The sequence below is a fragment of the Cyprinus carpio genome, chromosome B8 (assembly GCF_018340385.1).
Source record: "Cyprinus carpio isolate SPL01 chromosome B8, ASM1834038v1, whole genome shotgun sequence".
In the NCBI taxonomy this organism is placed as follows: Eukaryota; Metazoa; Chordata; class Actinopteri; order Cypriniformes; family Cyprinidae; genus Cyprinus; species Cyprinus carpio.
Window position 1 is genome coordinate 14,847,621 of NC_056604.1, and position 25,241 is coordinate 14,872,861.

The window sequence follows — 25,241 nt, forward strand, 5'->3', positions numbered from 1 at the left end:
TAAAGCACACAACGTTTAGTTGTTATTGTGAGTGTACACAAACAAATGTAGACCCTTAACAGAAGCGAACAATGCAGGCCTAATTATTCTTGTCTGGAGTATTTTAAGTGCAAGCGATCGCACCGGCGCCTCCATGTTAACTGTCATGCAGTATAAGCATGCGCCTTTTCAGCTTCCACACGCCGCACAAACACTTGAAAATGCACACATTTAATATATACATTAATATAGACATCATAGATGTACAGTAGATGTTGAATATGTGTAGCAATATTCATGCAGCAAACTTAAAAAAAAATTAATAAATACATTTATTAATATTAATGATAGCATTAATCGATCAAAATTCTTACTTGCGGTTAATGGTTAAACAGTTAATATAAACATCCCTAAACTGCAGATCAAAACAGAATAGTCCTATACCCTAAATAAGGATAGGCTAAATTATATTGGAATGCATCTCCAAAATAATTGCAGATGCACGTTGCCATTAGCGCTGTTCAGTTAGCGCTGAACAACAGGCAAATAAAATATAAAGTGAGGTTACAAAAATGATTCAGTCAAGATTAGTGAAGGATTTTCTTTTCTTTTGTTCTTTGATTAACATTAATGACTATCATTTGTCATTTTCTTCCGATAATGTCGATAATCTTATGTTACCTGACTGTTGACATCGACATTGCGATACTTAGAAGACATCGTCGATATACGATAATGGTGTCATATCACCAAGCCCTAGCTTCATCAGACTGTTTTTAACGCTATAACATGTCCTGTGTGAACATCCTGCAATAAAATAGTTGCTTTTCCCCACAGCGGCAGAGACCCAATGCAGTGGACCAACTTTGATCCGATGGGATTCATTGCTGAGCTGAAGATGCTGAAGTATCCGGTGGACAGCTGGGAGGAGATGCTGGTCAAAGCAGAGGTGGACCATGGCTATATGGACCGCCCCTGTCTAAATCCCGCGGACCCCGACTGCCCGTTGTCAGCTCCCAACAAGAACATGACACAGGTGAGTTCAGCAGACAAGGGATGACATAGAGCAATAGCTGAAAATCATTTGCGAGTATTTGTTATTCTGTGTTGGGTATCTGTTTTTGAAGTCACAGGCTGCAGATAAAGATTCGCTAATTAAATCAATGTTCTTTTGCATCTCGTGCGTGTCTCTGATTTACCATCTGTCACATTCTTACCTTTTGACGTGGCTGGTGTTCTGACTGGTGGCTGCTATGGGCTTTCCAAAAAGTACATGCACTGGCAGGAGGAGCTTATCGTAGGTGGGACCAAGAAGAACGACAGCGGCAAACTTCTGAGGTAAGAGACAGCTTTGGGATTTAAACCTTGAATGGATTTATCTTAATGTTTTTTACTTGTAAAGGGAATAAATTATTGTGAAAACCATAGTAGAGAGGGAAAGGAAAAAATGAAGTTCGACAATTTTGGGGCATTACGTGGCAGTGTATAAATGATCACTTTGTCTTTCCCTCTCTCGTAAGGACACACATACACACTGTGAGGTTTGTTTTTTGTTTCTCTCTTGGCAGATTGTAATCATTAGTAAACTGCATATTAGTATTCATTCCCACAGACTGAAGAAAGTCCACACCTTTACTCCAAGAGCTAAACATTTTTCCCCAGACCTCTATAGGCTTGAGAGGGGACAGAATTCATCATACTCATTTTGAAAGAACGTTACCATACATCCCAAAAATGTTCATACACAACAGTGCTGGTGGCGGAAAATATTCTGTAGTGGCTCTGGAATCATCCGCTGTGATTTCTAGGAATTGTTTCACTCTGAAAACCGGGGTTTTCTGAAAAGAGAAAGTCAAGGGTTTTTCTTTCAAGAAGTGTTCATTGAACAATAGTAGGTTGACAGTCCACTTGAGGGAGTCTGTACTCTACAGTTGGGGAAGTTTTAGCTCGTCTGTGGAGCAAAGTGACAGGCCGCTGTTTTTCAGCATGTTAGTGGTTCTTTTTGAGGTTTTTATCCCCAAGTAGTGACAGACAAGGTCAAGACTGTGTTTGCAGCAGGATTCGTTTTTGCAGCAGCCATCATAACATCTTTTCCAGCATTTGTTAAATTAAAAGAATATTAATAAAAAAACTCAAACTTTTAATAACTTAAAAAATTAGCATTTTTTATGTTGCTCTCAAAAAGTATATTATTGCTTGTTTCGAGACGAACTGATTCACTGAGGATATGAGCTGATTCAGTTCATGATTCAGAATAAAGAGTCTTAGGTCAGTTAAGCTGATTCTGAATGATTTAGACTGTTGCCTACAGTGTCAGGGGATTCAAAACATATAACAGATGGTTCAATATTTTAGTTATAAATGCATTCTCTGAGAATTTATATTTAAAGCTTCAACTGCAAATGCCAAAACTTTGTTTTGTATATGTGTGTAGAAAAAGTTGATTCTTTTGAGTTTGTAGCAGTAGGCAAGTTTTGGGACACATTTCCATGTCATAAAATTGCTAGCAGAAATAGTGGCCCATCTGGGGACTTTTGACATACTCTTTTCACACACTTATTCCAACCTCACATCTACTCAGCAGTGAAACACTTGGTCAGTTTATACCGTATATTCAGTTCACCTTCACTCTACTTTACTCTTCCTCACAGTGCACAGGCCCTCCAGACCATGTTCCAGCTCATGACCCCAAAGCAGATGTACGAGCGCTTGAAGGACTACGAGGTGGTATCGCACATCAACTGGAACGAGGACAAAGCAGCTGCCATACTAGAGGCCTGGCAGAGGAAATACACTGAGGTAAATGCACGTCTCATCTGATGGAAATGATGCTCTGTGGATGTCCAGACTGCAGTCTACTGTAGAGATATTTACAGTGCTTGTTTCTGCTCTAGTATTTGTAGTAATTCATTCTTTCATCAGGTTTCACTTTGCTTAAAACTGGATCTTGTTAGGAACCGTTTAGGAGGCCCGATTCATTCCTCCAGCCCAACGCTGTGTGTCCTGGAACATACACTCACATACATGCACTCATGCAGTGTGAAGGCATTCATCTTGAGTCATAACTAATGCATACATTCCAAAGGGGCTGTGTCTCTTGAGGTTAGGACCCAGCTGTTTAAGTGCAGTCCTTCAAAGGCATAGACTTCCCTTTTTTCCCTTCTTCATACTTTAAATGCTCAGCTTAAGTGTGAACTGGGAAAAACGGGGCACATCTGTAAGGTCAGGAAAGGTTGTGATGGGACACTGTAGAAATCTGTGCGCTTAAACCTTCACATGTATTAGATGTGTTATGTTATTGCATCGAAAATATTTCTTCTGGAGGGTATTCAGCCCTTTACATTGAGGTGTCATGAACTCACTAATGAACAACATTTTTGCAGCATTTATATAAAATATCAAGTTGTATGAATTAACTTTAATTAAATGTATTAGGAATAGACATGAATTAACAAATCAACTATAGTAATTTTAGAAATGAAATTTTTTACATAATTTATTAATAAAGTTTAATTTGTTACCATTAGTTGATGCATTAGTTGATAGGTGTTATGAACTAACAATATTTTTAAAGCAGTAATTAATGTTGCATTATGTTTATATATATATATATATATATATATATATATATATATATATATATATAATATATATATATATATATATATATATATATAATATTTGAGGATGTAAAAATAAACATTAATTAATGTACTATTAACAACTAAAACTGAACAACAATATATTCATAGTAAACATTTAGTATTTAGTAAAAATTACCATTATGCAACATTAATAAATGTTGTATAGTATTATTTATTGTTAGTTAATGCATTAACTAATGTTTACAACTTGAACCTTATTTTCAAGTGTTAGCGAAATCATTTTAGCGTGATTTAATTACAGATTTGCTCATTTATTCTGAGGTGGCAGCATTACAGCACAGCCTGTTTTTGCTAGTGTGGGTGTCCATTGCAAAACCAACCCCTCTTGGTGTGGCGGCCCCAGCACTTGTGTGTCTGTGTGTGTGTTTTAGCGTGTGTGTGGTATCTGTGTGTGTGCGTGTTTGACAGGACCGTCTGGAACACATTAACCCGCTCAGCGCACAATCTCTTTCACAGCTGCCGTCCCATTGGTGGCTTGTGTGTGACATCATCTGGTCTCTGTTTTGTCAGCCCTGACCTCCGCTTGGCATAGGGTTTCTTTCTGGTGCGTGTGTGTGCAGGGCTGAACATGTGTGCGTTTGTGGATGTGTGTGTGTGTGTGGTTTTAGGGGGGTGGGGCTGCGATATTCATTTCTTGGATAATTGTGCTGGTGAATCATTTGTGGGACCGTGATTTCCACGTTATTTAATTACTTTCATTGGCCTGAGGGAAACACAAAACAAAGAAAAGATGAGCAGTGAGAAGATTGTAGAAAGGGTGTAAATGAATTGAAGGTAAACAAAATTAATATATTTTTTTTTTACTTCTTTCTTCCGTCCTGTGTGTCCTCAGGTTGTCCAGCAGAGCGTGTCAATAAATTCGTCTCAGAAAGTTCTCACATTCACCACCACCACCTTGGAAGACATCCTCAAGTCCTTCTCTGATGTCAGTGTGATCCGGATCGCCAGTGGCTACCTCCTAATGGTAACTAACTCCCACATCTCCAATCCCATCTAAAGAGCTTTTGCTTTATCTAGACTTCCTTTTTTTTTTTGTTCAGGTTCATTTACTATACAATGCTTTTTTTAACCTGTTAAGGACTCGCATGAGTATTTGTGAATCCGAGACATTTTGAATAATGCTGGTAACTAAACAGTTGATGGTAGCCATTGATTAGAAACTCATACTCATACAGTTAAAATAATATTTAGCATGTGCTTTAGTATGTTAGTCAGTGCATAAGTGTACTTCAAAGCATGACAAAAGATTATTTAAACAATGATTTAAAATGTACTTTAAAGTGTATTTCAATGTTTCAGCCTATATAGTAATAAAAGTGTACTTTTTAAGATTTTAAGTACACAACAAGTGCATTTTCAAACATGCACAATTTATTTTCATTAGATTAAAATGATTCCATCTTATAAAAATGCATCTTAAGACCTCTATATTCATTCTGTTGCAACTACTTCTAGTTTTTTTTTTTATGTAAATGCCCTCAAGAAATATGTCCAGTTGGGGTCAGATGTGGCTGAAACAAGCCTAATTGTACAGTGATCTTTAAGAGCGATAAATCAACTGGTCAAAGCTGTGACCAAGCAGGTTTCTGCACATGTTGTACTGCTAATGTGAGTGTTGCGAGTTTGAATGTTCTGTCACTCTCTCCTCTGTAAGTAAAAAAGCCTTGTAGAACCAAAAAATGTAACAAAAATTGACCTAGCCTCAAAATCAGACAATGGACTGATCATTGAGTACAATATATTGTGCGAAGGAGTTTGTAAATTTTTTCATTTTAAAATCTTGTTTTCGATACTGAAAATTCTGACTTGGTGTGTATAGGCCTTCAGTGTTATGTTACATGCAGCTTGCCAGTGCATGCCTGACCCTGCTGTGCCGTGACCGCACTCATGAGAACAGCGCTGCGGTAACGTGATAATGTCAGATTAACGCTAGAGCTATGTTATCTGTGTGCAGCTTGCCTATGCGTGTCTGACCATGCTGCGGTGGGACTGCGCCAAATCTCAGGGGGCGGTCGGGCTGGCCGGAGTGTTGCTGGTCACTCTTTCTGTCGCCGCTGGACTGGGACTCTGCTCTCTTTTGGGCATCTCCTTTAACGCCGCTACCACACAGGTACATCACACGCACTAGCAAACTTGGACACTGTCGGTTGTGTAACATCTTTCACATGTAGCATGCTCTTCATGTGTTTAAAGGTGTTGCCATTCCTGGCCCTTGGAGTAGGGGTGGACGATGTCTTTCTCCTGGCTCACGCTTTCAGTGAGACCGGCCAGAACAAGAGGATTCCATTTGAGGTGTGTTATCTCATCCCAAACATCCCGAAAAGCAGGGAACACTACTAAAAAACAACCGTTTTCTCCCACCACAAACCCTATGAAGCACAAAAGTGACTACACATCCAAAGATAGTGTCGAGACAAGGCAGTCTGTCCAGAAATGAGGGAGCTAGCATGTTATCAAGAGGAAGGGGGATATCAATGCGTACCCTTATGTTATCACTTACATAAAGGAATGTGTGTGTACCTGCCCTGGCCTGTGATGTAACTTCAAAAACACTGGCATACTTTGATCTGCTGAGGGCCACTGTATGATGTGTGACTCCAGACGTTTCTCCTAAACAACACAGATGAAAAAATGTACCATAGTACTACCATTGTTATGTTTTGATTTTAGATATGTAAACATATAAATACAAATATATACAAATACATAATATAAATAGATTATATATATATATATATATATATATATATATATATATTAAAAGCATTCTAGTTAAATATATATATATATATATATATATATATATATATATATATATATATATATATATATATATATATATATATATATAATTATTTTATAAATATATATATTTTAATTAGAATGCTTTTAATATTTTATATTTTCATTCATTTTTGTAGTATTATTATAAAATTTGAATGATTATTTTGTATTATTTTACAATATGCTATATTAAACTATGTAAAAAGGTATATAACAATTAATCGCATCCAAAATAAAAGTTGCAATAAAAAGTAAAAATAAAAGTTATATTATTAACATAATATATATGTGTGTACTGTGTATATTTATTATGTATATATAAATAGACACACATGCATGTATATATTTCAGAAAAATTTTGTTTATATATGAAATATATTTATAATATAAATAATATGAATATAACTATATACATGTAAATACATGTAAATATTTTCAAAAGATATACTGAAGGTGTGTGTATTTATATATACATAATAAATATACACAGTACAAACAAATGTAAATAAAAACTTTTATTTTTGATGTGATTAATCACAATTAATCGTTTGACAGCATTAATATATGTGTGTGTGTGTGTGTGTGTGTGTGTGTGTGTGTGTGTGTGTGTGTGTGTGTGTGTGTGTGTGTGTGTGAAGTTTATTTGCAAAAACAGATCAAAAATCATGTTTTTTATGTTATCATGTTTTAATTGGGTTTTATTGTGTTAGTTAGCTGTACTTTAGTTATTTCTACTTAATCAAAATAACCCAGCTGCAGTTCGATTGAGATTAATTGGAATGCACAATGAAAAAAACATGATTTTTGGAAATTGTTAAAAACTGAGTTGTGTTTTTGCAAATGATACTCAGTTCATTCATTAAAGGATTTGTCTTGTTCAAACCGGTAACTCCAGAGTATTTCTGAACAAAGTATTAATTAAAAGATCAGAGTCATTTGTTCATTAATTGGTATTTTATCCATACTGTTGGCCTTTCTAGTATATCAAAGTAGTAGTATGTGGTATTACCATCTGATATCATCACATTACCGTGGTCCTGCCAGGTGTTAATCTTGAATCAGTTTCTGTCGAACCATTTCAGGCATTTGAGTTGTTAGTTTTACTTGCGAGACTCGACTAGACGACAGTAATCTTATGTGTATATGATCTGTTCTTTTAGTAGATTGTGTGTACGTTTCCGTTGATACATCTGTCAAGGGTGTCTTTGTTTAGCTTTGGCGTGCGTTTACGTGTGGTCGTGTATGAGTGGTGATTTAGATGACTCTCATGCAGACGGCTGAGTTCAGGCATGTATTTGCTTGTGTTTATGTGAGATTGCACAGCGTGCAGCGACACTTTTGTGTGGAAAGTAAACAGTTCCCCGCAGGAGGAGAAAGAGAGAGAGAGAGAGCGCAGAGCACTCCTGTCTAAAAACGCGCTGTGTGTGGTCCAGCACGTCCTCAGATACCAGAAAAAACTTTCCCTCTTTCTTTCCTTCTCCTCATCTCTACCTCCGTGTGTTTGAAGGTGGGGTTTGGAACTGTTTCTCATGCGCTTTGCACACTGAATGGCTTTAAAACGAGGAATGAGAGAGTTTATCCTAACAAGACAGCGAGCCAATCATGTTTCTGCACCCCAGGCTGCTTTGTTTAAAAGGATATGTCCTGCCTTTGATGGAAAATATTTCTGTGTGAGTGAGGGATAAGGAGAAGGGAGGGAAATGAATCTCTTTTTTGTGTTTTTCCTCTCTCTAAAAATCCACATAATAACAGGGCGAGAAAGGAAAGCTTTTCATCAGAAGTTGAGCTCATTAAGTTGTCATGGCAGGTTGTGTGATTACCAGCTCTCTTCGATGAAAATATCAGCCAGCTTAAACGCAAGTTACACCTTCACAAAAGTCATAATGAGTCTGGCAGTGATTTATTAACGGTGAATCATTATTGTCAGACTAAATTTTATTTATCATCATTGACCAAAGTAATCTATGCCTGATCTATTTAAATTTTGTATAAATTATAGAAGATCTAGAACTGCACCTACCCCATATTTGATAATTTAATAACAAAATAAACATAATTGATATGTATTTATTTTGAATGAATTCTTGTTTATCATCATTTCCAGTTACTCAGTTGTTTTTGTTCTCCAAAAATTGTTCAAAGCACCACATTCAGATGAATAAGAAATAAGTGAATAAAAGTTTGCATTATATTACAGTTTTGAATAAGTATACACTGAACATAAAAAAGGAAATAAATTAATAATTTTACTGAGCTTTCCAGTACAGTAATGACAAAGATACCCATCCCTAGTAGTGAACGTTGCAACTCGTTCACTCGTTCCAATCATAACAGAGTCATTTATGTACAGTGGTCTGATCTACAGCGGTGCAATGGCAAAAACAGCCAGCTTAGTTTTCAGGGTCCAAGAAAAGCTGGAAAATGGACTTGAAAAGCTAATATACAACAGTGTTTGTAGCAAGACACCTTGACTAATTGATTCTAGCGGTAAGAATAATATGCTTGCTGTTAATTTGATGACATTGTAACTTTTATTTCTGTCTTTCTTTCTCAGGACCGCACTGGTGAATGTCTGAAGAGGACTGGGGCTAGTGTAGCTTTGACTTCCATCAGTAATGTGACAGCATTTTTCATGGCCGCCCTTATTCCAATCCCAGCACTCCGAGCTTTCTCTTTACAGGTTTGTGTGCTTTTTTTTTTTTTTATATTCTTGAACAGGAATGCATTTCAGATTGCTTGTCTGTGTGTTTGTTTGTATTACTAATGGACGTTTGCAGAAATATCCCATGTCCGTACCAGCTTTTTCTTTGTTCTGTGTGCGTGTTCCATACCTTCATTGACTCCAGATTTCTCCACATGACTTTTATTGATTTCATTCATCAAACTGAGCGTGTGACAGGTTGAGTGAGCTGGCATGGCCCATAACCCCTCCTACAGCGTGTGATTAGTGGTGCGGCCCCCTAAGTGTGCAGATTGTGGGCACGTAACTCAATCTGGGAGTGGGGGTGGGTCACACGGGTTGTTGTTCCACACATCTGTGGTTTATTTATGACCGCAAGGCTGTGGAAGTGACATAGGAAAGAGGCTAAGCAAGAGATCTGCCCTCAACCTGTTCCTGACTTAAATCAGGTTAAAGGGACAGTCGAATGAAAGTTCTGTCATCATTTACTCACCCTCATCTTTTGTCAAATCTGACTTTTTTCTAAGTAGATGCTCTGAAGACTGTGGACCGGAGCTTTTACGCTTCATAAATTTTCAGTGAATCAATTCAAATTCAAATCAATTATTAAAATCTATTGTAAGGCTGCAGAAGACATTAATAGAACATTGAGTCGCGTGGACCTCTTTTGCGACACTTACACCGTGTCCTAACTACACGCGATGCGATGCAGCGACATGTTTTTGTCCTAACTACCTGCACAGCTGCACGGAGGCAGACGCAGAGATTTACACACTGATGCCTTGTTCTGTTCAACAAACACGTTCACACAAATCTCAGCTTAAATCCTACAGACAACCTCCCCTTGTGCAAGACCCTTTGATCCTAAAATCAGAATTGCTTTTTATATCTGCAAGTGTAATTTGTCGTATAGTGTTTGTGTCTGTTCGATGATTGCATATTTTCAGATGAATGATGTGCGGGATGAGCCTGCCGACCACATGCAAGATGTGACTCACGCCTAAACACGCACACATACACACTCGTACAGCGCTGTAGATCTATAGATCATGGATTGATGTCCCACACACGTCTGTCAGACACACACACGCTGTTTTTCACCACAGCGCACTCCAACTGGCACCTGTTCAATGGTGCCTGAAAACACTCATCTTCAAAACCACTGAGAACACACACAGCTTTTGTAAACGTGTTATTTCCTTCTGTAACAGTCTCTTTTTTCAGCTGTAGTGTCCAAATGTGTTTACTTCAGCTTTTGTGTCCAAATATTTACTTCTGATTATGTGTACAAGTGTGTGCACTTGAACGTTTGTGTCCTAATATGTTTACTTAAGTTTTTGTCAAATTTGGGGAAATGCTTCAAAATTCCTAAAAAAATATTTTTGCCTCCTACTTATTTTACCTAATTATTTTTTTTAAAATAAGTGAATGCTTTAATTCAGCAATGATGCTATAAATTGATTGAAACTGACAGTAAAGACATTTACAATGTTACATATGTATTCAGTATCAAAGAAATTCTGTTAAAATTGCTGTTCATCGAAGAACTGTTTTAAATTTTAAACGGTTGTGTAACAAATCATTTTTAAATTGTAATGTAACATTACTGGTGCTCATTATTCACAAAGGAAAACATTTTGTCTTTATTAAAATATAGTAAATTGCCATCTTTGATAACATTTATTTTTGTCTAATAACATTACAGAAGTAAATGTGTTGGGATTACCATTTCATGGTGACACTATTTGGTTGTGTTTCAATTCTTCTGTCTCTGTTTAACACTGTTTTTGGCACCTCCATCTCTTTCAGTCTTTTTATCTATTTCTTTGGCAGCATAAAAGCGAGCGCATGTCAGGCCTAACAAATCTCACTGTCGAATCACTCGCGCACATTCTCTCATCTGTTCTCTCTGTTCCTCTCATGTGTTGATAGATTTGATATTGTGTTGTCTAATGCAGTGACATTCACACATTTTTAAGTGTAGATGAAGTGTCCAAATGCTTTTTGGAGTGGCTTTGTTTACATGAGTTTCTCTCATTGTGTCTTGGCTCTGTCAGGCTGAGCTGCTCTCTGGGTGGTCTGGCAGTCTGACATAACTCCAACCTCCACCCATAAAAAAATACACCCTAACTAGGGCAGACATGCTTCAATCTGCCCTCTCCCTCTCCTCGGTTTCTGACTTTCATTGTCATGTCACTTTTCTTTATGCAGTTACTCTTCTCACATTAGTTATTCTGTGAGCTTCAACCGAACGAATCAGGATTAAAAGTTTCAGATCACTTGTTTGTTTCTCCACACTGTTAAGGAGCTCTTGGCCCGGTGAAGTCTTTTTAGTAAGCTTGTGATATATGGGCTCTGAAAGAAAGTGGCAGTTTCCCAAGGTCAAGAGAGCCACATCTAGCTGAAAGTCTTTTTCCCAGTTCTTTATATGTAAGTGTGTGGATTGAATTATGAATTCAATAGCAATGTGATTTACATTTAGAAATTGAGGTGGGTTTCACCCAAACTGGATAAGCCCAGATTTAATTTTGGGATGGCAAGAGTCGTGTTTTTTATTTGTTTGTCATTCATCTCTTATGAAGAGGATAATTGTGTAAAATTGAATTTGTTGGGATCATTGTGGTTTTGGCATAGACCCTCTGCAGATGTCGCTGTGTGTGATTATTTTGTGTGAGTGTGAATATGTGCTCAACATCTTCATTTTCTTTCTCAGGCCGCAGTGGTCGTGGTGTTTAACTTCGCTATGGTGCTGCTCATCTTTCCTGCCATCCTCAGCATGGATCTGTACCGCAGAGAGGACCGCCGCTTTGACATTTTCTGCTGCTTTGTCAGGTAGCACACAAACATTAACCTGGCTAAAAGAAGACGCATCTTAAATACGATTTAAAGGGGCGGAAAATTCTCGATTTTTCTCGATTAACTTTTTTTAAGTTTCCAGAAATTTTCTGCCCCTTTGCAATCTAATTATATTTAATGCACACTTAGCCTAACTCTCACCTAATATAAAATGTTTTGCACTTTTAGAAGAAAAGCGTCATTTAATTTATTTTTACCAACCATTTTTACCTTTAAGTTCTCAGATGTCCTTATAGGGATGTTTTTGTCCTTAAGTATAGTAAACAAAAAATAAACACTTTTCATACTTTGTCCTAGATCCTTTTTTTTTGGATTCTTATTTATTTCTGTAATCTTTTGTAACATTATATATGTCTTTACTGTTACTTTTAATCAATTTAATGCATTCTTGTTGTTTAAAATGATTAATGTCTTTAAAAAACAATGACTAGCCCAAAAAACAATGACTAGTTTATTATAATCGTGAAGATATTTTCAAATTTGTCGCTCAGAAGTTTAGCGAAACAAGCACAGACAAACAACCTCACACTGCCATATAACCATCCATCACTTTTTCTCTGAGGCCAGGGTGTGATATGGTTTTGTGATCTTTCCAAACAAATTCATTTAGATATAACATATACAACAGCCTGTTATGACACTGAGTGCCGTATAAACAACGCAATTAAGCATCAACCTGCCCTAACATCTATACTTTTTGTGCATATGTGCGTGTGTTGATGTTTATCTCTGTCTGAGGCCCCGGGCCCTCAAATAAGACGTGCTGTTGCCTCTCCTGCGTGCTGCAACATTCTTGGTGTCTGATGAGAGAGAGAGAGAAAGCAAGTGGGCTATAGGCACATACTTTACCTTCTTAGTCATGCCCCCAAACTCCTGCAGGAAATTAAACCTGATGCCTTAACTTTCGCCATGGTCGAAACGCTTGCTTTTTAGTCACTGACACTCACTCGCGTCTCGGCTGTAACTGCTCTCGACTGGAAAGCTGATTGCGGTTGTATTTACATGCGTTTGCATGAGCGCTCAAGAGTAACGAGTTGCCACATCTAAAGGTCGTTTACAAGCTCACTAGCTAACTCTGTCCATACAGAAAATCATGGAAAAGAGACAGGCTCTGTTACAAAACCTACATTTGCTAAGGCAGCATACTAGCCATCATTGACCCTAAACCACAAATGGTTGCTAAGCTAACATCTTGATAATCTAATAATAATAAAAATATACAGAACACACAGTTTTGGATAAAATAATCTATTTTTATTCACTTTCTTTTACCTTGTTCAAAATCCTGTAGTGTTTTTTTTTTTCTTTCTAATGCTGCATTCTAATTTGAATACTACCCATTGTGTTTTGGCAAAGAATTCAGTTTAGAACTACAAACACGAATAAAAGGAACTACAAATATGGCAGATGTGCTAGGTGGATGCTTAAGTAAAGCAATGTAGATGAAAGAGTTTGAATGATTAATAACCTGTATTTAACCTGATAAAATTTTATTCAATTTTATCTGCAACAACATTGTTAATTTTCATAAAATAAATTAGAGAGTCCTTTGTAAGAATGACCCACGACTAGTAGATTGATATGCTTCTTCGATTCTCTCCAATATGGTAGGATGAATTCTTGAGGAGTCTAAATTAAAAAACTGAAATATCTAGTGTATATGAATACATTAACAGTGACAAAATGACTGACAGGCCAGTTAGCGACAACAGAATGCATGTTAATTGTTAAAGACGCAATTATGACGTGATAGTATTTTTTCAACACTTAAAAGTGTCTGCTTTCTTCACATAACAAGTACTTTTTGTGCATAGTGTAAGTAGGTGAATTGGGACTCTACACAACTGTGTCACGTGCATAATGGGGTTGGATTCTCTCTTAAGGATACATATGATGCTTAAAATTTGTCGAGGCATCTTAGAAGAAACAATTCTTGAGATCCCTACTTTTTGAAACATCTTTTATATAAATAATATAAATCGATATTGCAGGAAATTCCACACATAAGCGACTATTACATGGTGCTTTTGTGTTACTGAAATGCACTTTGTCTTTCTCTTGTTTTCTTTTAGTCCTTGCGCTAACCGGGTGATCCAGTTGGAGCCGCAGGCGGCGTACGCTGACTCCTCTGCTGAATCCAGCCGCTACAGCCCTCCACCCTCCTACAGCAGCCACAGCTTCGCCCAGCACACCCAAATCACCATGCAGTCCACCGTACAGCTGCGCACAGAGTACGACCCCAGAACACAGGCCTACTACACAACGGCCGAGCCCCATTCTCACATCTCCGTTCAACCCTATGCCCCTAATCCCAATCCCAACCACAACAACAACAACAACAACCGCAACAACAGCAGCAGTGCAGGGCCAGGACCGGCTTCTGATACAGCATCCTGCCAGAGTCCCGATGGCGCGAGCTCCACACGAGACTTGCTATCTCAATTTGGGGAGTCGAGTTTACGCTGTCTGGAGCCTCCGTGTTCACGATGGACGTTTGCATCGTTTGCTGAAAAGCACTATGCCCCGTTTCTGCTGCAGCCGACAACAAAGGTGAGGGTAAATGTTGTGCACATTGTCCGATTGGAAGTGGGTTTATGGATGCCAGTGATGAGCTAATATCCTGGCACTGAATGAGCAACAGTGTATCTTGTGTTGTGTAAGTGTTATTTTGTGAGTCAAGGCCTTCTGAAAACCACAAACACCTCAAACAGGGCAGAAATTCGTCATAAGACACTAAAACAGCAGTAGTTTCAGATGTAGCCAAACCCTGACTCATATCTGACTTTTTGTGTGTTTCCTATCAGGTGGTGGTAATTTTTCTCTTCTTGGCACTGCTCGGGGTCAGTCTGTACGGCACCACCCGTGTCCGGGACGGTTTAGAGCTGACTGACATTGTGCCACGAGAGACGGGCGAATACGACTTCATTCGTGCCCAGTTCCGCTACTTTTCCTTCTATTACATGTATGTGGTGACCCAGAAAGCTGACTACGCACAGATCCAGCCTCAGCTCTATGAGCTGCACCAACGCTTCGGCACTGTGAAGTACGTCCTGCGGGAGGAGAATGGCCAGCTCCCACACATGTGGCTGCATTACTTCAGAGACTGGCTGCAAGGTAATACACTCAGATGTGTAATCGATCAGTCTTGCGTCAGAGATCATTGGTGGAGGTCAAACCCAAAGGCCAAACCTTAAAAAACGAAAATTCTGTCATTAATTACTCACCCTCATGTAGTTCCAAACCCGTAAGACTTTCGTTAATTTCGTAAATTGTAATAATATTTCACTACGTTACAGTTTTACTGTATATTTGATCAAATAAATCATAAGAAAGTTCAATAAGAGACTTCTTTCAAAAACTTGGAAAAAATCCCAACATTTCAGTTGCCAATAAATGATTACATTTTGTCCGAAAACCATTTGAGTTTTACAAAATGCTTCATTTTTACAGACTCTTGATTTCCAGACAGTGCCTTGCTTCATTGGTGACGAGTTTTACATCAATTTTACCAACGTCAGATCATCTGTTTCTCACAAACATCAATCACGCTGCTAAACCTCCAAATCTGTAACACATTTAATGTCTTAAAACAGATTATGATCCGAGAGTGAGATTTAAATGGAGAGATTAAAACCAGAGAGTGAAAATGTGGGGGGAAAAAAGAAAGAAACAGTGTGGGGACAAAAAAATGCAGTTGAGGTGAGAGTGAAAAAAAAACAAGTAGATTGGGAGATACAGGGCATGTCCCTGCAACATCTTTTTCCTTGTGGCCTCCTCAACAGTGGCTTCTTTCGGAATGCCGTATCTAATCCCGGGCGGGCCATATTCAGAAGCAAACCTTGTTTTGCCCACTTTCTCTCTCACAGCTCCTCTTTAGAAAGGCATACCTGTCTCCAAACGGTTTCTGTCCAGACGGAGTTTGGGTAGCATGTACAGACTTGCTTTGTCGGCCGAACAGAACCTCAAACATCATTGGCGTTTTCCAATTACTTTGTTTTGTTGAATCCTTTCAGCACTCTCATTGGACCACATGTTTTCTACGTGTGTTCACTGTGCATTATGTATGTGCATATGGGCTTCAGTAAAGGCTGTTCCAGAGAGGGTGGAGAGAGCTGTCTTTAATATTGTGGTTTGAAATGGCTCAACAAATTGGTCACAGACAGTGAGGCGAGGGAGAGAGAAAGCAATGTGCCCCAGAAACGGACCACTGGCGTTGAGGAGATAGAGGGGAGAGAGAGAGTCGAGGGATTACTGAGAGGAAAGGTTAACACAGTTTATGTATAACCTTTTGAATGAGGTACTCAGAATAATGTGTGTGTCCCGGCAGGTCTGCAGGAGGCGTTCGATAAGGACTGGCAGGCCGGTAGGATCACTCAGGGGAACTACAGGAATGGCTCTGATGATGGTGTCCTGGCCTACAAACTCCTGGTGCAGACCGGCCGCAGAGACAAGCCAGTCAACATGAACCTGGTAAGAACCCAAACAGACTTGAGTCCATCTCACTTGAGTAGGATTTTCATAGATTGAATCCCATGATTCTCAGTGAAAGGAGATTGAGCCAGTCTCCCTGATTTGTATAGAAATAAAATCTCACCTGTATCCACACTATTTTATGTATTTATTTATTTTTTTGTGTGTGTGTGTTTTTAGTTACTGAATGTAAAAATTACCACAATATATTATTCTAATTTTTACTTAGTAATATTACATATAGTATTTATAATTTTTGTTTAATATAAGATTTATAGTTTTTTTAATTCTATTTTATATATATTTTGAAATTGTTGAGAAGAATAATAATATTAATTATTATTTTGTGATAGTTGATTCATATTTATTAAGATTGTTTTTTTAATTCATGTCATTTTATATATATTATGAAATTTGAGATGATAATAATAATAATAATAATAATAATGACTTAATTATTATTGTGTAATATTATTACATTAATATTTATTATTGATATTATATTTATTTGGAATTATTTTGATAATAAGATTATCGAATTCCCAAATTATTATTGTTTTTATTATTATTATCATCATCATTATATGATGCAATATTAATATTAAGGTACAATTAAACAACTGCCAACCCCCTATCCTTTTTTTCCCCCTAAATATATTAACACATTAAATTAGCTTCTCTCTGGTTGACATGAACAACATGTTTATGTGAATCTCTGATGACGGAGAGGTGCTTGGGTAGATATGTGTTTAGCATCAGTGTCAGGGTTTATAACCACGCTTAGGAACCACAACTGGCTTCTGAATGTCCGTCTATGTCTGTCCTCATTCTCTCTCTCTCTCCCTCTCTCCCTCTCTCTCTCTCTCCCTCTGATTGCTTTACCAAGCACAGGAATTTAAAGCTCTCGATGGGGCCGCAACTTGCCTCTGAAAAAGCAATTAAGTCTTCATTTAAACCATTTGTTCCACTTTCTTGCTGCAGGCCTAAAGCTCGGCCTATACAACCTTTTCAGGACTCCTTCAGAGGGGCCTTGTCAAGAAGAAACCCCTACACACACACACACACACACACACAGTCACACCGGCAAAAAATCTAACAGGTTAACACATTAACAGTTTCCAGTTGCTACCCAGCATGAAATGTCAGGCAAGAGGAGAGCAAAAATATGAAAAATACAAAGCATACCACATGCCAGAGGGGCTGAAGGGTGGGGAGGAGTGGAGCGGACGGCTGCGAGAGAGAGAGTGTGTGTGTGTGTGTGTGTGTGTGTGTGTGTGTGTGTGTGTGTGTGTGTGTGTGTGTGTGTGTGTGTGTGTGTGTTTGAGAGTGTGTCGTCTTGTCGGGTAATTGGCAATGCACACATAGGGCCAGAAATGATTTGCATTTTTGTTGTTTTCAAGTGGTCATTATTGTGCTGAACCATTGCCAGTTGAATAGGCAAGAAAAGCCAGCCGATCTGTGTTGGTGTGCGGCCCCGTGATGTCATTTCCTCTGCCTGTGAGGGAAGAGGGGCGGCAGTGGGCCAGGAGGCCGCCAGCTTCGCACTGTGTGCTTCCCGTGACAGCTTGAAGACATACAGTTGTTGCGCATCCTGCTGCTTAATGCAATCCAGATCTTTGGAATCCAAGTCCGCTTTTTTCTCTCCCGCCTCTCGCTTATTCCCTTCTCTTGGAACTGCTGCCATGTCCCTTTCAGTGGATACAGAGGCGGGAATCACAAGCTGCCTCTCTCATTCTGGTCATCATAAAACTCATCCTGTTATTCCTTGAGGACTTTCTTTTTTTCCTTCATCTGATAATAAAATTATTATTATTATTGAAATATATTACATAGAAAATGAGAACAGTTAAACATCTGTTTTTTTCTTATTTATTCTTTATTTTGCTTTTATTTTCTTATTAAATTAAAAACTAATACAGTTCAGTGTCTCCAGTTTTTTTCTACAATTAATCTAATAATTGTATGTGTTTTTAATTTATATGTATCGATTGAAAGTAAATAGTTTAACGCCTCTTTTTATTTTATTTATTTATTTTTATTTAAAACCAGTGCAGGTAAATGTCTTGGTTTTTTTTATCTGTACATAATCTATTTATTTATTTGTTTATTTTTTCCCCATGATTTTCTCATCTAATTTTTTTTCATTATTACATTGAAAACCAGTACAGAAAAATTATTTCCCCCCTCACATATTTATTTAATTATTTATTATTAATTGAAAATCATTATAATTTAGCATCTCAGGATATTTATTTTTTTCTTTTCTTGTTAAACATTTTTTTCAAGTGTTGCGTGGGATTTTAAGTCATTGTACTATCAAAAACCCTATTTTGCCTTCACGGCAGGAGCCTTCTGTGGCGCCGGGCATTGTGGGTATCTATAGGGGTCAGGAGAAGCAAGTGTTTGCAACATTTATACAGATGTTGTGTTATTTTTATAGCTCTCCTCCATTTGCTGGGTGGCATTTCCTCCAGTGTTAACAGCAAGGTTAACTGCACACAGACGTGCTCAGGGACTCCGGCCAATTTTTTTATTGTTACACTAACTCAAGCAATTTTTCTCTCACCCCCCCATACACACACACACACTGATACACACTAACCCCCAACTCCTGACTGGGAGACTGTAGATTTATTTTCTCGAGAAGCATGTATGGCATTGAGTGTGATGCCGTAATGACTTTGCCTTCACAGGAGGTAGCTAGCTAAGCACTAGGTGAGAAGTGAAGCATTTAGCGATTACTATAGCGCTGGTGGGCATTCACAATACTCGCTTATATAGTACATACATTGGTGTTCTTATTCAAGAACTTAATGTTAGCAAACAAACCATGTTGTTTGAGCAGTTTCTAATTTACATTTTCTTTTCATCACCAGCTAACTAGACAGCGTTTGGTGAGCGCCGATGGAATCATCAACCCAAATGCCTTTTACATTTACTTAACTGCCTGGGTGAGCAATGACCCAGTGGCCTACGCTGCATCCCAGGCCAGCATCCGTCCGCACCCTCCTGAGTGGCTCCATGATAGGACAGACTCCATTCCTGTCAGCAGACTCAACAGTGAGTACTCTCTGGTTCATTTATCACCAAGTCCTCAATGTATTATGCTACATTTTTGATTGTATCCATTTATCTTTAGCTCCTATGCTTTGTGAGCACATCAGTTTCATCCCAAATAGCCACAGCGGGTTTATTCAATTTGTAGTCGTATTTGTAAAGTTAACAGCGACACCGGGCTGCGTGAGCTTGTGTACATTGTGTGTGTGCAGTACACAGTGGGCGCTTGGGAGAAATGTGACTGGATAACAAGCTGAAACGGCCTCTCTGATTCGGAGCCCCCGCAGCAGGCTGGCAGACGTCCAGCTCCCGTCCTGATGGAAATTTATAGTGGAGATTATAATGGGGCAAAAGCATGTTTAGCAAGTGGTCCTGCCTGACCCCTTCAGGCACTGGAACACACACTCAGATATTCCCTCCCTTCCACCCACACGCCCTTCACAGACGCTCTCACACACACCTCCAGAGCGCTAGTCATTCTGGGTCACATTCTTCTGATTTTATTTGTGGTTTTAAGACTGCCGCTTATCCAAGTCCAGTAGCCGGAGTGATGAGTCATTCCAGGCCTGCTGCTGAAAGCCCTGCAGTGCACACAAGCTTTGATGACAGGTGATATCTGTCAGCATGAATTTGGCAATGCTCAAATGTTTGATGGTCGTCCGTGTGTGTTCGTTCCCGAGAAGAGCAGGGGGATATTTCAGCGTAGATTTTTGACAGCATAATTACAGCAGATCACAGTCAGGATTGACACTCGGCTGCATGTCGAGATTTGATAGCTGGTAATTTAGCCCCCTTTCCTTCCTGGGGTGGTAAAGAAATCGACATGTTTAATAAGTGCGGTCTGTCACCTTGAGAACGCTGATGTGCTTTATGTTAACTATGACTTGCTAAGAGTGAGAGATAATGCACTGGAAAAAAATAAATGATAAAAGATTAAAAATGCTATGGTAAAAACATAGCATACAACCAGTGTGTTATAAAAGTTCAAAGTGGATTGTATTAATTTAATAGGTTGGTTTATTAGCATTATGTCAGTTAATGAAGATAATACGGTTAAGTTCCGAGAACTACAGCTACAGCAAAAAAAATTTTTTACCATCATTTCCACAGATGTTTACAGGATGTGGCTTGTTGTAAAAGTGAAATTTACATTACAGTTATCTCATTTCTATGGCCATCTTTGCATTTATCTTCTGCAGTTCCTGCCGCTGAGCCCATCGAATATGCACAGTTTCCCTTCTACCTCAACGGGCTTCGCGAGACGCCACAGTTCGTGGAGGCCATCGAGAGCGTCCGCTCCATCTGCAGCAACTACAGCCGCCAGGGCCTTCCCAGCTACCCCAACGGCTACCCCTTCCTCTTCTGGGAGCAGTATGTAGGCCTGCGCCACTGGCTCCTGCTGTCCATCAGCGTCGTGCTGGCCTGCACCTTCCTGGTGTGTGCCGTCTTCCTGCTCAACCCCTGGACTGCCGGAATCATAGTGAGTTTCTCCTTAAGATGTGTCAGGGTTTTGTGTAAACGTACATCCATCACAGATTTGGCTCTATCTGCAAATGTACAGTCAAGGCCTGTACAAACCAAGAATTTTTGGCATGAAACAGAACATTTCTGTGAACTCTTTTATGCTCTTAAATATCCGTTGCAATTATCTGTTATTTTTTTAGTTGGAGGCTAGGTCAATATCTTTTTCAATTGTTCACGTAACAATTTTTTTTTTTTTTTTTTTTTTTTTTTTTTTTACATCAGATTAACTGTAAGTAGTTTTGGCATAAAAGTAATAAAAATATTTGCAAATATTGTGGCATTTATTTGCATTGGACTTGGTGTGAACAGGCCTTCAGTGGTTAAGGGATGGATGGATGGATGGATAGATGTTACAGTTCCGTCTATATTTCTAAATTGCAACTATTTCTCATAACTGTGCATCATAATATGTACATTTAATGTATGTTATATTTCACAGATGCACCTATTTTCTAATAATTGCACCTTTACAGCTCACTATTGCACATATTTCTCTCGGTCGTGACTGTCTACAATTTTTTTTTTTCTGTATATCTTTATCACAAACTTTTCTTAAAATAACCTTTTTGTTTACTCTGAGGTGGAAACAGGCTTACTAATTGAAAACTAATTAAAAGTGTACTATTTGGAGCAAGACAGGGGAGGGCAGGCAGGAATAGCTCAAGAGAAGCTGTGTTTTTACAGCCCTGCGCTTTGTGTTTATCTTATACTGTGAGAGCCAGTTTGTTTAGTCTACGTGAGGCTTTTTGAGACATTTCTTTAAAATAAATGGGGAAATGAGGGGTAACCACAGCAACTCTATCACTCCACATGTAAAACAGACCTACTGTTCCTGATGAAATGTGTGTGTATGTATCATTTATATTATTCGTGAGATCTAACGTTCTTTCCCACACTGTGTCTCCGCTTCTCGATGGTCTCTGTTTTATTAGGGGCAGTGTTTAAGCCATCTGACTGATCTAACTCTGTCTGACAGGATAGCAGTTTCATCCTTTTGCTTTACTGGACACTTGAAAGGGAAAGTTATAGCCCTGCTTCAGCTTTTACCATTGTGCTTTTGTCCCAGACCACCAGCGGCCCCCTTAAACTCCATACATCCCCACTTCCGCCATGCTCGACTCCCCTTTCATTTGCCAGCCCTCCCAGCCCCAAACTCCCCTGCGTTGGCCCTCTTTCTGTCCTCTTCATCCCTTTTCAAAGGCAGCTGGGCCCCCCAGTAACCCAAGACTCATCAGCTGATTGTGGCATTTACTTAACCAGTTCATATCTCGAGTTCAGCTCCATATGAAAGCGTCACAAATGGGCCCTTCTGAGGAGCAGATATTTTCCCACACTCCACAGCACTTTATCTTAGCTAACCCATCTAACCCGAGCCAAACTTTACTTTAATCTATGTAAAGTACAGCTCCTCGTTTTTTAGGAAAGAATTTTATGTTTGCCGGTCTTCTCTCACAGGTCTTGGTGCTGTCTTTGATGACGGTGGAGCTGTTTGGCATGATGGGATTAATCGGCATCAAGCTCAGCGCTGTCCCTGTCGTCATCCTTATTGCTTCCGTTGGCATTGGTGTGGAGTTCACCGTCCACGTGGCACTGGTGAGTTCATGTGCTAATGAAAATTTATCTTACAGTTCAAGTCAAGTCAAGTCAAGTCTGCTTTATTGTCAATTCTTCCACATGTACAGTACATACATACAGAGAACTGAAATTCCGTTACTCTCAGACCCTTGGTGCATACAGATAACACTAACAGTAGAACATTAAATACAGATGATAAAATATAAAGTACAACTATACAAATTTAAGAATAGGTCATGTAAAAAGAAAGATAAGTAAAGCAGCACAAGGCACATGGCAGATAGAGTGCAAACCAGTAAAGTAAACAGTGCAGATATAATGATAATAATGCACAAGAGCTTATTCAGTCTGATTAAAGTGTCAAAAATCTAAGAGAGCAGTTCTTTATTTAAACTGACAGAAGAGGTAGTTGAATGAGGTCAGTTAACTGCTGAATGAGGTAGTGAGCAGACCAATGCTGAACAAAGTGTCCGGTGCAGGTCCCAGAGTGTTAATGGGAGTTGGGGGGTGTGTGGGGTTTGTGAGTGAGGTTCAGAGTTCAGTGGTGCCTGGGGAAAAAGAGGGGAGGGGGGGGCAAGGTCGGGAGGGAGTTCAGGCGCCATACCACACAGTGATGCAGCTAGTCAGGATGGTCTCGATGGTGCCTCTGTAGAAGGTGCACATGATGGGGGCCGGGGCTCTGGCTCTTCTCAGTTGGTGGAGGAAGTGGAGACGCTGCTGTGATTTCTTGGCCAGTGCTGCGGTGTTGTCGGTCCAGGAGAGGTCCTCTGAGATGTGCACACCCAGGAACTTGGTGCTGCTCACTCTCTCCACAGTCGCACCGTTGATGGTCAGAGGAGCATTCTGAGTGTGCACTCTCCTGAAGTCAACAACAATCTCCTTCGTCTTCTCCACGTTCAGAGAGAGATTGTTGTCATTGCACCACTCGGCCAGGCGGCTCACCTCGCTCCTGTAGTTTGTCTCATCTCTGTTGCTAATGAGACCTACCACAGTCGTGTCATCCGCAAACTAATAAAGAGGTTTGAGTTGTGTGAAGGTGTGCAGTTGTGGGTCAGCAGAGTGAAGAGGAGGGGGCTCAGCACACAGTTGTGACTGTATGTAGCTAGTGATGATTATTGGATGTTTTTATTGGTCTTGAGTGATTCATATTGATCATATTTGTTGTTTTCCTCCCAGGCGTTCCTCACAGCCATCGGGGACCGGAACAAGCGAGCCATTCTAGCACTTGAGCACATGTTCGCCCCAGTGCTGGACGGAGCGTTTTCCACTCTGCTAGGAGTCTTGATGCTGGCGGGGTCAGAGTTCGACTTCATAGTCAGGTAAAGATAGCAGACTTCTGCTGCGTAGATTGTGGTGCATTGTACTTTAAGATGGGGATAGCTTTGATAGTCAGTTTTCTCTCTTAAGAGTTAAAGCTTTTCAGATAGGGTGTCATATTTATTTTTAAACAATGTTAGTAAACAATAGCTGATCTTACAGAATATTTGTCCTCAATATTGTATCCTAACCATGCGAGGTGTGACTATTCCAGTCTAAAGCTAATTTTGTCCACACTGAAAACTATGGTAAAATTACAGTTAATCAAAAAATACAATACATTGTATTGTATCCTTGTATCTATTGTATCCTTGTTTAAGAGGTATAATTAACCTAAAAATGAAAATTCTGACTTCATTTTCTTTCATTCACTTAATTTTTATCTTCAAAACACAAATGAAGATATATTTTAAATCCAACCTGAGATATTTCTGTCTCTCCCTTATCTATCTATCTATCTATCTATCTATGTATCTATCTATCTATGTATCTATCTATCTATCATCTATCTATCTATCTATCTATCTAGCTATCTATCTATATCTATCTATCTATCTGTCTGTCTGTCTGTGTCTGTCTGTCTGTCTGTCTATCTATACACACACACACACACACACACATAAATGCACTTTTATTTTGAATATGAACAGATGACATGAGTGTGAGTACTTGATAGAATTAAAATTTTCTGGTGAACAACACTCATATATTCATAGGGAGTATATGTTTAATATTCATGAGGAGTATGATTTTTATCCAGTAAATTTCCTGTGAGTTAGCGGCTATCTAGCTTAAAAATATTAATGTATGAACTTAAAAACTGACAAAATGTGCCTCTCTTTGCTCATCACGGCTGGCTTGGACAAAAACCATTTAACATAGAAAAGATAGCTTTTAACATGTGTCACTTTTGTCACTTCACCCCTGGTTATGATACAATGTAAATGTTTTCTTAACTCTCTTCTCAGTCCTAACCAACCTCCCTTCACGTTCTACAAGCACGTATCTTTCCTGTCTGTCTTCACAGAGCTTGAGGCTCTTCTGTGTTTTCTGTAATCTTTTTTTTTCTATGGCCCTGCAAAGACATTTACAAGCTGAGAGCAGAGAGGGCCCAGGGGTTATTTTGCTGCTAGTCGAGGAGTGGAAATGAGGAGTGACACACACTGCTACTTAGAGCATCTAAATCAGTAACTTTGCAATGTTTTTTTTTTTATGTCCTTCCTGAGAACAGATGAGTCAAACACATCTGGTAATTTATTGTTTCTTGAAGTGGTATCGAGACTATCGTTGTGCTGAAATTCAAATTACACTTATATCAAACTGAGTCATGGGTG

At 39.0% G+C, this 25,241-nt stretch overlaps 1 protein-coding gene across 2 annotated transcripts in view; it reads left to right on the forward strand.

Annotated features, from left to right (window-relative positions):
- The window catches only part of ptch1 (patched 1), a 50,379-nt gene that overhangs the window by 19,411 nt on the left and 5,727 nt on the right, over nt 1-25,241 (forward strand). For both annotated transcript variants that reach the window (XR_006155448.1, XM_019066176.2), the window contains exons 6-20: nt 817-1,015; nt 1,196-1,317; nt 2,631-2,778; nt 4,477-4,608; nt 5,599-5,754; nt 5,838-5,936; nt 8,983-9,108; nt 11,822-11,940; nt 14,037-14,514; nt 14,769-15,078; nt 16,292-16,434; nt 19,311-19,494; nt 20,691-20,971; nt 22,471-22,608; nt 23,767-23,909. Coding sequence is in view for 1 of the 2 variants with exons in the window: in XM_019066176.2 (XP_018921721.2) it covers nt 817-1,015; nt 1,196-1,317; nt 2,631-2,778; nt 4,477-4,608; nt 5,599-5,754; nt 5,838-5,936; nt 8,983-9,108; nt 11,822-11,940; nt 14,037-14,514; nt 14,769-15,078; nt 16,292-16,434; nt 19,311-19,494; nt 20,691-20,971; nt 22,471-22,608; nt 23,767-23,909 (2,778 nt within the window). In the remaining variant the exon portion in view is untranslated. The remainder of the gene's footprint in view (nt 1-816; nt 1,016-1,195; nt 1,318-2,630; nt 2,779-4,476; nt 4,609-5,598; nt 5,755-5,837; nt 5,937-8,982; nt 9,109-11,821; nt 11,941-14,036; nt 14,515-14,768; nt 15,079-16,291; nt 16,435-19,310; nt 19,495-20,690; nt 20,972-22,470; nt 22,609-23,766; nt 23,910-25,241) is intronic.